At 35.4% G+C, this 15,589-nt stretch overlaps 1 protein-coding gene across 1 annotated transcript in view; it reads left to right on the forward strand.

The window, feature by feature from the left end:
- The first annotated feature begins 740 nt into the window (after nt 1–740).
- LOC127633593 (semaphorin-4G-like) overlaps nt 741–15,589 on the forward strand; it is a 31,547-nt gene continuing 16,698 nt past the window's right edge. The window contains exons 1-2 of the mRNA XM_052112806.1: nt 741–831; nt 5,080–5,390. Of these exons, the coding sequence (XP_051968766.1) occupies nt 5,261–5,390 (130 nt within the window). The 5' untranslated portion in view covers nt 741–831; nt 5,080–5,260. The remainder of the gene's footprint in view (nt 832–5,079; nt 5,391–15,589) is intronic.

Raw genomic sequence — 15,589 nt, forward strand, 5'->3', positions numbered from 1 at the left:
AACTTGCCCCATCCTAAAAGGAATGAAAGAACATATAACTCCGAACGCAGTTCTTCCTTTTGTTATTATGTTCCCTTGTTTAGCTATTAAAATATAGACTAATAATATTGGAATTTTTGTTAGGAGGATAGAATAGAGTAAAAAAAAAAAAAAATAGGATTTATAAGAATTTTTATATATATATATAACCACTGCTAATAAAACTAAAAAATCTAGAGCTACTGGAAAAAATAACTCATGTGACAACTTCCCGTGTGACAACTAGCCCCGGTCTCCCACACATTGTACAATTAAATAATTAACCTCTAGGTGTCACCCAACACAAAAAAGCGTATTCATCCCTGCAACTACGATAGCAAATGTAACCCCCTCGTCCTGCAGCTCTATATCTACTTGCATGAAAACGCAGATGCATTATTTAAAATAACCTTTAAATAATCTACAAGACTGTATATGTAATGATGTGTCCATAAAGAAAACGTATAAAGATGGCAGCTAGTTAATAGGCTAACTGCGCTTAAATATTCCAAGAAGAGACTAACTTGTCTCGCTAACAAGATATTTTTGTTTATTGCGGTTGGCTATGTCAAGATGATCAACATCTTTGTATTTTTCGACACGAAATAAAGGGGGCGTGTGCGCTTCATGAATATTACAAAGAGAGGTGTGGCTTGGTTTCACCTGAGTCCCTTCTAAAGGAAACGCATGTGCGTGCAGCTGAGCGCAGTGCACACTCGGGTCTTTAGAGCAGAAGCATCAATAGAAACACATCAGGAAATCCAGTGGAAACACAGTGTAGCTGTTGTTACTTTATTTTTCTGAAACAGTCAGGTAAGGTAACTGTAGAGTCTATTATATATTCAGAAAATGTGCATGTGCTTTTTACTTACATATGCTATTGTTTATCTTTGTGCATCATTTATTGTAATGTAAGCAGAGCCTGCTGAGATCTCAGCACGCAGGTGAAGGTGACTGGGAATGAGTGCCAGAAGTGTCCTTTAAAAATACCGCAGTGTGCAATCTGATGGTAGAGCACATATTGACAAAAACTGAAAGACTTTTCTCACAATAACCTAGTCTTGTATACTTTAATTTACAGGCGAGGTAGCCTATTTCTAATTACAACCCAACATGTGGTTTAGGAGGGATAATAGACTAAATGTAAACATTATACATTTTTAAGTTGCTTAAATGGTGGATCTATCTATCTATCTATCTATCTATCTATCTATCTATCTATCTATCTATCTATCTATCTATCTATCTATCTATCTATCTATCTATCTATCTATCTATCTATCTATCTATCTATCATCATAGTTTATCTATCTATCTATCTATCTATCTATCTATCTATCTATCTATCTATCATCATAGTTTATCTATCTATCTATCTATCTATCTATCTATCTATCTATCTATCTATCTATCTATTTATCTATCATCATAGTTGATCTATCTATCTATCTATCTATCTATCTATCTATCTATCTATCTATCTATCTATCTATCATCATAGTTGATCTATCTATCTATCTATCTATCTATCTATCTATCTATCTATTTATCTATCATCATAGTTGATCTATCTATCTATCTATCTATCTATCTATCTATCTATCTATCTATCTATCTATCTATCTATCTATTTATCTATCATCATAGTTGATCTATCTATCTATCTATCTATCTATCTATCTATCTATCTATCTATCTATCTATTTATCTATCTATCTATCTATTTATCTATCATCATAGTTGATCTATCTATCTATCTATCTATCTATCTATCTATCTATCTATCTATCTATCATCATAGTTTATCTATCTATCTATCTATCTATCTATCTATCTATCTATCTATCTATCTATCTATCTATCATCATAGTTGATCTATCTATCTATCTATCTATCTATCTATCTATCTATCTATCTATCTATCTGTGTATCATCATAGTTGATCTATGAACTGATATCTCTCCAGAGCTAATACAGTTTTTCTCAATTGCTTTGGCTCATTTTTTTTAAACAGTATTTACATTCTCTAAAGTTTAGAGAAGTTTAGAGTCTAAACTGTAAATGCAACTGTCACAACTGTTTTATGAGCAGGGTTGGGGAGTAACGAAATACATGTAACGGAAAACGTATTTAAAATGCAAAATATAATGAACTGTATTCCACTACAGTTACAATTTAAATCATTGGTATTTAGAATACAGTTACATTCAAAAAGTTCTAATATTTAGTCATTTCAGATGGAAAAATGTATACATATAATTGATGTGATCCAAAGTGCATTTGAACAGCGGTGAAACACGTTCTTATGATGTGTTACATTCATACAAGCAGACATCATATTCTTGATAATCATTTTTGTATTGTTTTCCTGTAAAAATATCTAAAAATCCTAAAAACAAGATCAATTTGTTTGATCTTGTTTTAGAAACAACACTGTATAAGATATTTAGATTTTTCAGAGAATGTATTTTTACATGTGTATTTTGTATCTACCAGTGCTGATCCAGATTATTTGGAATACGTTTCTGACCTTGAGTAATCTAACGGAATATGTTACAAATTATATTTTACAGCATGTATTCTGTAAACTGTAGTGGAATACATTTAAAAAGTAACCCTCCCAACCCTTTTTATGGGACATCACAACTCTATTGCATGCCTGCAAAATGTAGTAACTCACCCAAAACCTTTAATTCATGCTTCAAAACATAGTTATTGTGACACTACATTGGCCAATGCCACGAAATGAAAGTTTTTTTTTGTCATCGTGCGAGCTGCACCGATCAAAATGTTTAGATTTTTTTTTACCATGGCAGTCAACCCTGGAAATGTTTGTTATATACAAATTGCATTTACTGTACTTACAAGAATGTCAGTTTTGTCTAGCTGAATGCTATTGTGTATCACACTGAGCTGTTTAGACCGATTTCCACAGAAGGTAAAAATGTACTGGGAAAAGTCAATACTGTACAATAGTGTAGTACACAGAAAAAGGATATGCACATTTGTATGTATACAGTAAATGTATTTTTGTAGTAATGTGTTACATGTAAACAGAAAATTCACATTTGCACATCCATTTTTACAAATTTCTTACATGTAAAGTCATATATAGTGAACAGACAATTGCCACAAAATGACATCCATGCAAAAAAAATAATAATAATATCAGTTGATGTATTTTGGCACAAATCCTTAGGCAAGTGTATGACATTTCTTTACCAAGCAACTCATGAAAATATCTTCTAAAACGAAAGTATCAATTGATTTGATTGTAATTTGATTAAATTAATCCAAGTAAGACAGATAATATGCTTGTTAATGGTATGAAAGGAACATTAACTTAATCTTGTCTCTAATGTACTCTTCCACTAATTGTGGATGATGATTTAATGAGAGGTTATGAGCAGGGCAATATTCCAAGCTATTTCTGTTTGTTATTTTGTTTGTTTGTTTAGTCACTAAATTACTGAAGTTATAAGTAGCACTCTACTGGGAGAATAAAACTATATAAAGAAAATACATCAGGTACAATAGTCAGTTAACATGAAACATGAAATACCATATAAGGCATTAAATACAAATTAAGACTGCATAATGTCATTTCGTCAGGGGCGTAATTAGAGGGAGGGCAGGGTGGGCAGCCACCCAAGGGCCCGGGGTGGGAGGGGGCCCATAAAAATGAGTAAAATAAGTTTTAAGGAAAAATGTAATGCATTTTTGGTAGGCAATAATCAGTATTTATGTACAGAATTTGAAATTATACTTGAAAATGTTCATTACTCACAACTCTATTTTAGTGCAGCTAAACTAGATTAAGTACAGATGGAGAATTAACGAGAAATGCCATAATATCCCACATTTGGGTGATTTGGGAGGTATTTCTTTGCCATCTGTGGAAATGTCAAGCTGGATCTATTGCACTTATAACTGTTTGCCTGACAGATGGTGAATTCAGAGTTTATTCTTAATTTGAAATCTTTCTACACTTATAAATATTAATTTAGCTCAGAATATTTTAGAAAAGGTGGGGAGCCATAAATATGACACTAATTTAATATGTACAATCGTGTAATAAACATGGTATGCTAATTTTGAATCTGAAGAAAAAACACTAAATATGCATAGTGGATATAGTTAATAATTAAGATGGCTTTAATAATTAATTATTGATCCTTTGAGGGATATGGTGAACTAAATTATATATATTTTTTAGATAACAAATGGTTGTTTTCAAAATGCAGCAACACACCAAAGTAAATTTGAAGATCCTAAATGGATGTACACATATCGTTTTAAATAGTAGTTTTTCTTTTTCCAGTGTACCAAGCAGGCATACATATTTACTTTTCCATGTGGAGTGTTTATGATGGCCAAGGTGACGTGTTGTCAGTCCATCCCACCCTAAACAGGGTGCTCACTGAAATAAGAGAGGTGTTAACAGTGATATGTCCACTAACACCACTAACCTAACTGCACTAAGCTGTATGACAAATTCATTTAAAACATTGGTTTGCAGAGACACTCAACAAGCAATTTGATTCAAAAACTGAAATAATCTCCTTATCTTGGAATCTTAAAATGCATGCAATGCATATTTAAGGATTTTTGGTTTTGTTTTTATCATTAAGTCCTGTTTTGCCAAATTAACTTTTTTACATTTACATGTATGCATTTGCCAGATACTTTTATCCAAAGCAACTTACATTTCATTCGAGATATCCGTTTTATGCATATGTGTGTTTACTGGGAATCAAACCCATAATACCTTGCCATTGCCAGTGACGTGCTGTATCAGTTAAGTTACAGAAACATTTGATGTGATTCTCAAAAACAGGTTATTTTTTAATATCATTAATAAATAGTTTGATGTTGAAATATTGTTTTATCACAGCATTTCATACAGAAGACCTGCATTGCCTTTGGACAGTCACTGCTGAGAATGTATTATTTTTTTGTGTGCATACATATGCGTATGACATGTTTCACATCAACCTATCTGCTCTTCTTGTTATGCTTCTTTGGGAGAAAAGACTTAGTAATTTCTTCTTGCGGATGCAGTGGGAAACCTTTGACAGAGCAAGGCTGAGTTAGCAGCAGCCCATGACTGCACCGCTGAAGGGAGAGCCTGCTCTAGTGAATCAGCATCAATTACACAACAGCATTATCTTCAGCACAGTGGTCCTGAAAGAACCTGTCTTGTTCCAAGGAGAACCTCAGTGTTTACCACAACCTGTTGATCATGGGGCATACCAAACAGCCTGACGTCATGCTGGCGGTGCTCGGATGCCTAATACCAATCACTTGGAGTTTCCCATTTGGCCCTGTCCTTGATCTGGATGTCACCGCCAGGGTAACTGTACGCGTCAATGGTAAGACTCACATTACGTAACTCGATATCACAATGTCATGTTATGTGGCGTGTACTTGGTATGTTTATAATTTATTTTCTTTTTAAATAATATTGGTTTAAATCTGAAGTGTGAATTTTTTAAATGTAAAAAGTTTTTCTTAGCTTTTTCTTGTCGAAGTTTAATATACTTAAAGAGTATAAGTAAGCAATTTGTAGGTTGATTTTCCCATAAGTCTAAACATTGTAGCTGTTTGGTGCCTTAAAACAGTACTCTGTTTGTATGAGCATCCAGACCCAGACTGATAGCATGGTAGGTTGATTTTTCTTTAGCTTAAAATAAGCTGTGCTTACCAAAATTTGAAACACTGCCCCCAGTGGCCCAAGCAGTAAGTGTCGTTGGGCATAAGTGTGGGCTCCATTTTCCAGGTGAAATGGCCACAGAGGGGCACCAACAGCGAGTTTTGAAGCAAGTTATTTTCAGCTGTACAGGCTGTAATACAGTGAAGAGGAATGCATATTTTATAGTGGAGTAAAATGTAATGTTAGAGGGGAAAATGCAACCTTTAAATCGTGCTTGTCACTGATAATGTAAACACTATTACTTGCTGGTTTCAACGCGTGATCCGAAACCAGGTCTCTCCAATGCGCTTCCGGTCGCACCTCAGAAAAATGTAAACACATTAAAATGAAGTATTGGAAATGAAGTGGCCATTTCTCTCTACCCTTCTTGAAAGACAGCTTGGCTTTCAAGTATGTTCTAAAGTACACAACTAGTTGGATTCCAGTCAAAAATATTACTTAACATGTCTGAATCAAACTGATTACGGTATTACATCAACAAAACTCATTTTTAAGGGTTAGATCAGGTAGAAAAAGCTCCTTAAGGTAACAGTAACAGGTACCCACTTTAAAAAAAAAAAACATCTAGTGCAGCAGTAAAATGTAAAAAGGCATGGACGAGTGAAGGAGTTATCTATTTATTGTTTACATTTACATTTGTTTTGTTTTATGCTTTTACACAATACATCAGTAGGGATCTGACTACAGGTAGGTGGACAGTAATAGCTGTTATTAATGAATTATGCCTGCCGTTTATAATAAAACCCAAGCTTTCTCTGAAGTGGAATGTTCTCTAGGAATGGATTTGCCCTCAGGCTGTACTGATTAAGATAAATGTCTATAGGAAGATCATGGCTTTTTTATTCAGAAGGGAATCTGCTTAATTTCATGCAAGTGTCCTGAATGCTCAGTTAAATAATTATGCTCACTGGGAACCGCTTTTGTAGCCCATCCGCCTCAAGGTTCGACATGTTGTGCATTCTGAGATGCTATTCTGATCACTACAAATTTACAGAGGTGTTATCTGAATTACCTAAATGTTTACCTAAAGTTTATGCATTGCACTGCTGCCACACAATTGACTGATTAGATCATTTATTGTTTAAGTAAGTATAGAGGTGTTCCTAATAAAGTGTTCGGTGAGTGTTGGTAATGTATGATAATGTCATTATTGCATACAAGCTAAATTGACATACTGCAGTCAACATAGTGACACTGTAAAAATTACTGGGAATGTTTTGATACCTTCAAACTTATCCCTTTGTCCATGTTCTGTATTAATGAAATGTCTGCACCACTACTGTCACCAAGTGAAATTGTAAAATAATGATTGTTTTCAAAAAGGTTTTCCAAATGCTCCAATGCTGCCCCAAAATCACAGCATTCGTTTAGCCAATAAGCATGATTACATACACGATGTCACACGGAGTATGCTGAATAAGCCAATAACGGGTGCATTCACATAAATGCACTAAACAGGTTTCCTTTACTGGTGTAAAGGAAATGTCATTAATGGTGAAATAATATACCGAACGGCAGAAGTAGTGAGTGATATGGTGATTTTTATGAGTAATCACCATATTGGTGTGCATGTCAACACCCTCAATGTTGCTATGTTGGGCTGGTCGGATGCTCTAAGAAAATGTTTACACTTTTCGGGAAATCAGCCTAGAAAGAGCTTACCTATAGCTCTCTATTCACATCCAACTATTAGAGAAAGCGTTTTAACAGTAAAAATGACACACTTCAGCTTTAAGTTGAGATGTTGATGTGATATAATAACACATACACTGCATTAGTGTTTGTTAGTTTAAACACATATGCTACAGATCTTGTTCATGTCATTTCTTCTCCATCATTTTATTTTTCTCCTTGCCCTGGTTGAGTCCTTGACCTCTATTTTGGACTCTCATGGGAAGAGAGAGAGAGAAAAAGAGAAAGCATACAGGTGAATGTAGAGGGAGAGAGAGAAAAAGAGAAAGCATACAGGCGAATGTAGGAGCATTAATGCTCTGTTAAATCTCTTTAAACATCACAAATGTACCTCACATTCTGGCTATTTGGAAAGAATGTTAAAATGTTATACCCAAAAGAGCGCGTCATTTTGATGGAGGGTGTAACAAAAGGTGCTAATTTGTTTTGTTGTGGTTTGCTGTGTGTGAGTATTTGGAGTGCTCTTGCTTCTTCAGGTCACCGGGTGCATGGTTGTCTGGTTTTTGTAGTGCTTAGCAGACTTGAAATAATGCAGAAATGAAATATGTATACATGTGTAATTCGTGTGGTTGTGGTGGTGGTGGGGGGTTAGGAAAAGGGGAAAAGTGCATCTGGGGTCTTTTGAGAGAAGCACTTTCTCTCTGATGTTGTTATGTGTCTGTCTGAATGTCTAATTGTATTGAAGAAGTTATATGATGCATGATGGAATGCCAAAACTAGCATAATTTTATAGCTGTTGTTGTGTTGTAAATCCCTAATGTGCTTTTATATAATCTTATTTAAGTGATGAATAAGCTTGAGGTAACAGTTTTTGTTCTTGTGGTGAGTAAAATTGTTCCTTGTTTTAACCGTAAATGGTGGCAAAAATGCTATAGTAAAAAAAACGTTATTTGTTTACTAGAATTTACCTTAACATTTACGATAAAAATATATATATAGTATATTTAATTGGATAGGTCACCCCAAAAATTTAAATCCTATCATTATTTACTGATGCCATTCCAAATGTGTGTGACTTTCTTTATTCTGCAGAACACAAATTATGATTTTTAGAAGAAATTTTCAGCTATGTAGGTCCATACAATGCAAGTGACTGGTTGCCAAATTTTTGATGCTCCAAATATCACATAAGGCAGTATAAAATTATGATTTTAAATGTAGATCATGATTAACAAGAGAGTAGGTAAACTATTGTTAAACATACGGTGAAAAACAACAATCGGGTGTTCCCAGAAGTCCTTGCACGACCCATCGCATTTCATTATATTTAATGGGAATTGTTATGTTTCTTCTTATTTTTAAATAACAGTTATGTACATTGGGTTGTTTTGTTATATTTCATGTTTTATTCATGTTTATTGCATTATTGTACTGTCACATGTGTTACTATTTGTGTTTGTGAGAGTCTCTACATGTGTATTAATACTTATGTATTATGTGTATTTTAACGTAAATTTACAGATTTTTTTTTTGTGTGTGTTTGCTAGTTTTTTCTGGTTTGATTTGGTCTCCCAGCTTGTCCATGCTGGCTTAGCTGGTGCTCAGCTGGTGTAGGCCAGTTGAAAATTGCTCTAAAAACAGCTATCAGACCAGCCTGACACGCCACCTTAGGCTGGGTTAAGATGTGTTTTTTCAGGCATGGTTTTCCTCAATAAAAAATGTCATTGGCTAGAAAAAATTTTTTATGGATGCAATCTTTCTGATATTATTTTTAAAGAATAATCACAAAACTCAAATCACAAACGAATGGAAATATTACAAGGTACTGAATGGTAACCTGGCTTTTCTGCAGTACATCAGATACATAGCCTCACAGATTGAGGTTTGTAATGTGCATTGTGTACAAAGTCAGGATGCTTTTGAGTCCAAGTAAACAAAAGCTGCAGAAAATAGCTAGACTGCTAGATAAAAATGTTGAAAACACAGAAAATGCACTTACAATGCATATAACATTTCCAAATGATATGCGGTTTGTTTTAGACACTCTTTAAGAGTGATAGCTCTTCCCTGGCACTTGTAAAGGGTAGGCTTCTTAATCTAAAACCAAAGAAACCAATCCTCTAATGGTTGGAGTTTTATCTGCGTAGGGGTGGTTGTTGTCTTGGTGACAGGATTTGAGCAGTGGCATCTACTTCCTTCTTTAAGGACAGAAACAACATCAATAATAAATCCATATCTGGGGTTGCTTATGTTGCACTTGCTACAAATTATATCTTACAATATGTGAAAATGTAATTTGTGTGTTTGAGACACATTGATTTGATAGAGTACTACTTGTTTTTAGTTTTCCCACACATGCTTACTTGACATTTAAGCCAATTTTAAAACTGGTTGGTATTGGATTACCAGCCTCCACAAATGGCACATTTCTCTGCTGAGATACAATATCCGTTTTTTTGTGTGTGTTGTACAATATTGAACTATGGGAACTGGAGCATTGATCATTGAACATCAATAATCATTATGCTCTTTGGGCAAAACAAAAGTGACTTTGACACCTAAAATCTTGTAGGTCTTAAACAGAATAATAAAACCAGTACAAATACAGCAGTTTGGACCCCTAATGATGCATTTCAGCTTTTCAGATGTAGATTTCTGAAATCCAATAACTAGATATACATAGGTATTGTACTAACTGCAGAGTCAGAGGCACTTTTTCTTAAAGGGATAGTTCACTCAAAAATGAAAATTCTCTTATCATTTACTCACCCTCATGCCATCCCAGATGTGTTTGACTTTCTATCCTCAGCAGAACACAAAAGAGGATTTTTAGAAATATATCTCAGCTCTGTAGGTCTGAGATATATGTAGGTAAGTGAATGGAGATCAGACCTTTTAATATTGTTCTGTTTCTCACCCACACCTATTATATCACCTCTGAAGACATGGATTTAACCACTGGAGTCATATGGATCACTTTTATGTTTCCTTTATGTGATTTGTGGAGCTACAAATGTCTGATCACCATTCACTTGGATTGTGTAGACCAACAGAGCTGAGATATTCTTCTAAAAATCTTTGTTTGTGTTCCGCTGAAGAAATAAAGTCATGCACATCTGGGATGGCATGAGGATGAGTAAATCATGAGAGAATCTAAATTTTTGGATGAAACATCTCTTTAATAATAGTATTTTTTGGACTCGCAAAAATCTACATTTTGACAATATTGTTTTTATGTGAATAAATAGGTACATTTCTAGTTTTAACATTATTTGTACTTCAGACCATTGTTTTATTGGACAAAATAAAAAATAAAAAAATAGCTTCTTGCCAACAAATGTGACGATGCAATTTTGTTTTTTGATGTAACTATTGACAAATGGAGCCACAATGAGATCCCTATATCTTTAGGATTTAAACATATAGGGCCTTAGAAATAAAGATACAGCAAGGAACGTTTGTTCTTATCTAGAACCTAAAAGGATATTAAGATATATTTAATACCTCTGGACTTATAATACTACAACTTTGGAAAAACAACTCCAATTTTTGTTTTCGTCGTTGGCATAAAACAAAGGGTGATGAAGTCAATCTAGTTTAGTAAAATATTTACCTATATCTGTGTAAAAATAAAATAATGATGCTGACACATTTGGTTTTTTTTTTGGGCTGAAGCTTTGCTCCAAAATCATAAGAATTTTGATCCCCCTCTCAAAATAACAAAATACTTGGTAAATATTGATCCATGGCATTTCATATTTTGGCTTTCATCATCATTTATGTTTATCTGTATTTAAAAATTTTGACATAAAATAATATAATACAATATAATAAAGTGTATACTAGTGTATACTAATAGTGTTTGTTGATGATTTAGATTTGATGCACTATTAATGTAGTATATTGTGGTAAGATTGTTAGTGAATGAAATATAAAAATATGTTGTAATTCTGTCAAGTTTGACTGTGGTTGTGTAATGTTGATCACATCTGCAGCTCAGTGTTCCTCTCACAGTGTCAGTATAGTCAGCATGTGCCCCCTGGCAAACTCGACTCTGACTGGACACATGACCACCCAGTCTGCACGCCTGATTTTGTTTTGACCAGGGTTGGAATGAGTCAACAGTCAATTTGCACACACACTCGCACACATACATAAACACAGTTATATATTCATAGTCACATATTTACACTCTCATGTCAGAAGAATGGACTCTTATTGCAAGTTCATATAGATACATGCATCCTTTGCACACAATTTGCATAATTCTGGGTTGGCCCAAAGGTCATAGTTGGTTGTGTGGTTGAAACATGGTTCTAGTCTTTAGTCTAGAGAACTGTAAACAAACTGTACACACACTCTGTAACACAACAGGAGGCCTTGGGTGCTGTGTTGACTCTGCTCATGGATTTGTTAGTCCAGTGTGAGTCTGTTTTTATTGATAGGTACAGTTGGTACACTTACTGTAGTCCTGTAAGGCATAAGCAACCTATAGACTCCATAAATGACTGTTCTTCACACAAACAGCTCAAATCCATTTGAAATCCATTTTACTTCCACAATCTGAAATATTTCTGAGTGAAACAGGCTATTCAATGATCATAAAAGTGGTGTAAAGGAAAGTAGCTTCAATGGCAGAGCTATTACATTTTGATGAAAGATTGCAAAAAAAGAAAAGGAAAAAAACGAATATAGATATATTGTATACATTAAGACCATACATTAAGAAAGAGCATTTTTATTGCATGTTGACTTTTATTGCATGAACAACAATCGGGGGGATGGCTGTGTGTGTGTGTGTGTGTGTGTGTGTGTGTGTGTGTGTGTGTGTGTGTGTGTGTGTGTGTGTGTTGCTGTGTGTGAACATTGTCCAAGGACACACTATGTGTGCCTTGGGCTCAAAGGCTTTTGTGTGATCTTGGTTTAACGTCATCACTGCACTCATCGCGAGTGTGTTTGTGTGTTAGATCACAGTCACTATCTTTTTTCTATCTACACGATGAGACACAATGATTAACCACAAACACAGGATGTCGTCACTCAGCCTGAGGTCTTGAATCATGTTTGCATAACTTAATATTTTCTTTCCTGTTATGAGTAATATTTAGACTAACCTCTGGCCCTCCCACGCACACAGCAACCCTTAGGTCTGTGCCGACCTTTTCTTTGATTGACCGTTAAGATCCTCATGGCATTGACTTTCGCATTTAGACACTAGAGAGATATACTGCCACTTACACTAGCTCACACGCTAGGCCAGTGCTGCTTGTTTTGTTCCGTTAACAGCTATTAGTGTATAGTCAATCTGTAAAAATTACATGGCATTTAGTCTTTATAGGCTAAATCTGAAGCTAAAATTGAAAACTCTTTAAATGTATTGCCATTTCCACTCACAAAAAAGTACCAGAAAGTACCATGGTATTACGATTGCATCTTAGGCATTGTAAATACCATGGTGCATGAATTAAAAATGGTAAACATTTTGTATGTTATACATCAAAATACCATGGTATTACCATTCCATATCATCACTATATCTTGGTATCGCCACAGTACAATTTTGTAAGGTTAATTGCATCCATGATTTATTATTACAATAATAATTAACCTTATAATTCAAAATTCTGTACTTTAAGATGTATTTAGATTTTAGCAGGGCAGGGCATTTTTATACTGTTGCTATGGTGTTCTGAGTGTTTTCATGACCATGTTATGCAGCTTTAATGGTGTTCTGGTTGGCTGCTAGAGCATTACAAGGTGGTTGCTAGGGTGTTCTAGGTGGTTGATAGAGCATTGCTAAGTGGTTGCCTGGGTGTTACTTGAGTGTTGTTAGATGGTTACTTGGGTGTTTTGTGGTTTCTGAGGCGTTCTGAATGGTTTTTAGCATGGTGCTCCTATGGTGTTTTGGGTGGTAACTTGGACATTAATAATTGGTTGTTAGGGGGGGCCTGGGAAGATCAGCGAGTAAAGACGCTGACTACCACCCATGGAGTCATGAGTTTGAATCCAAGGCATTCTGAGTGACTCCAGCCACGTCTACTAAGTAACCAAATTGTCCCGGTTGCAAGGGAGGGTAGAGTCACATGGGGTAACCTTCTCGTGGTCGCTATAATGTGATTCGCTCTCGGTGGGCCACGTGGTGTGTTGTGCATGGATGCCGCGGAGAATAGCATGGAGCCTCCACACACGCTATGTCTCCGCGGTAATGCGCTCAACAAGTCACGTGATAAGATGCGTGGGTTGACGGTTTCAGATGCGGAGGCAACTGAGATTCGTACTCTGCCAACTGGATTGAGGCAAGTCACCACACCACCACGAGGACTTAGAGCGCATTGGGAATTGGGCATTCCAAATTGAGGACAAAAAGGGGAGAATATCAGGGAAAAATTTTTATATTGGTTGTTAGGGTGTTCTGGATGGTTGATAGAGCATTGCTTGGTGGTTGCCTGGGTTTTGATGGGTAGTGAGTAGAGGGATGCTTGGTAGTTTCCAGGGTGTTGCAAGGTTGTTGTTAGGTGGTTGCTAGGATCTTTTGGTTTGTTGTCAGTGCTTTGCTTTGTGGTTGTTAAGGTGTTTTGAATAATTGTTTGCATGGTGCTATGCAGTTGTTAGGGTGTTCTGGGAGGTTGCTAGGTGCTAGGTATGATATCCTTGTCCCTATATGGCCTTCAATGTAATTTGTAGCCTATTTTTAGGGTTTCTATGTTTGCATAGAAAAGTAAATGCAGACCTTTCCTTTAACAAGCCACAAAATTTGAAGGTGAGGAATAGCAATAGTATGCATAATAGTAATCGACTGTGATGCTTGCCTTAGCAAGCACCAGTAAGAAGCCTCAAAACTAAAGTGATGCCAAATCCTTCCAACCTTGGATGATGGATTTGATATGTATGAATGCTGATGCAGTATTTAGACAAAGTATATGGGGGGTTGGATGTTTTGACTGGTAGGAGAAGAGCATTTTAGGAGTACCATTGTTTATATGTGGCCTAATACTGCCAGGTTACATCAGTGCAGACCACTCATCTCTCTGTATGGGGGAGGAAATCTCAGCATGAATGTAGTGTTGTTGATGGGTAATACAAACTGCCACTATTTCAATATGTCTTTGTCTGTGTTTACTGTATGTCCTTTATTTAAGGAAGCTGAACATTTACGCAATTCAATGCTTTATGAATATTTTAGAGAGGATGGTGAAGTATATAAACAGGAAGTGTTCAAACTGAGAAGGCTTATAAAAAATCAGTATCCTGGAAGATTACAAAGTCTGATCACATCTGGTATTAAAGCTGTAGTGTGAAATAATTTTTTTTTATATACAAGCTTAAAGGAATAATTTACCCAAAAATGAAAATTCTCTATTAATTTACTCACCCTCATGCCATCTCAGATGTGTATGAGTTTCTTTCTTCTGCTGAACACACACAAAGATTTTTAGAAGAATATTTCAGCTCTATAAGTCCATACAATGCATGTCAACAGGGTCCAAAACTTCAAAGCTCAAGAAAGGCAGCATAAAAATAATCCATATGACTCCATGTCTTCAGGAGCGTTTGAGAAACCAATCAAAATGTAAGGAGGGCTGTTTGAAAGTTTATATTTATAGTAGACAAAACTGCTTAATGTTTGATCTGTTTCTCACCCACACCTATCATATCGCTTCTGAACATATTAATTTAACCACTGGGGTAGTATGGATTACTTTTATGTTGCCTTTAGATGCTTTTTGAGCTCCAATGTTTTAGTTCTTAACTTGCATTATATGGACCTACAGAGCTGAAATATTCTTCTAAAAATCTTTGTGTTCAGCAGAAGAAAGTCATAAATATCTTGGATGGCATGAGGATGAGTAAATGATGAGAGAATTTTCATTTTTGGGTGAACCATTCCTTTAAAATGTGCAAAAAGCATGCATTTGTTGGTTGATTTCCCCAAAATGTATAAACACTGTGGCTCTGAGGTGCCTTTAATACGTTGTTGTTTGTTTGAGCATCTCGACCAGCATGACAAAGGAACGTTGGCATGAGGTTGGGGGGGACTATCTGTTTGCCTAGCCATTGACAAGCCTGTTTGAAAGCAATCTTTATTTGTGCAATTCCATTTGGTGATGAAAGCAAAGCAAAAAGTACACACTTAAGCTCTATTTTGTCCACTCATTCTCCTCTTCTAATTTTAGTCTTCAAGCTCTGGACATTATTTCTGTTTCTGATTTTCATGGTCATGTTTTC

This window comes from Xyrauchen texanus, chromosome 40 (assembly GCF_025860055.1).
Source record: "Xyrauchen texanus isolate HMW12.3.18 chromosome 40, RBS_HiC_50CHRs, whole genome shotgun sequence".
NCBI lineage: Eukaryota > Metazoa > Chordata > Actinopteri > Cypriniformes > Catostomidae > Xyrauchen > Xyrauchen texanus.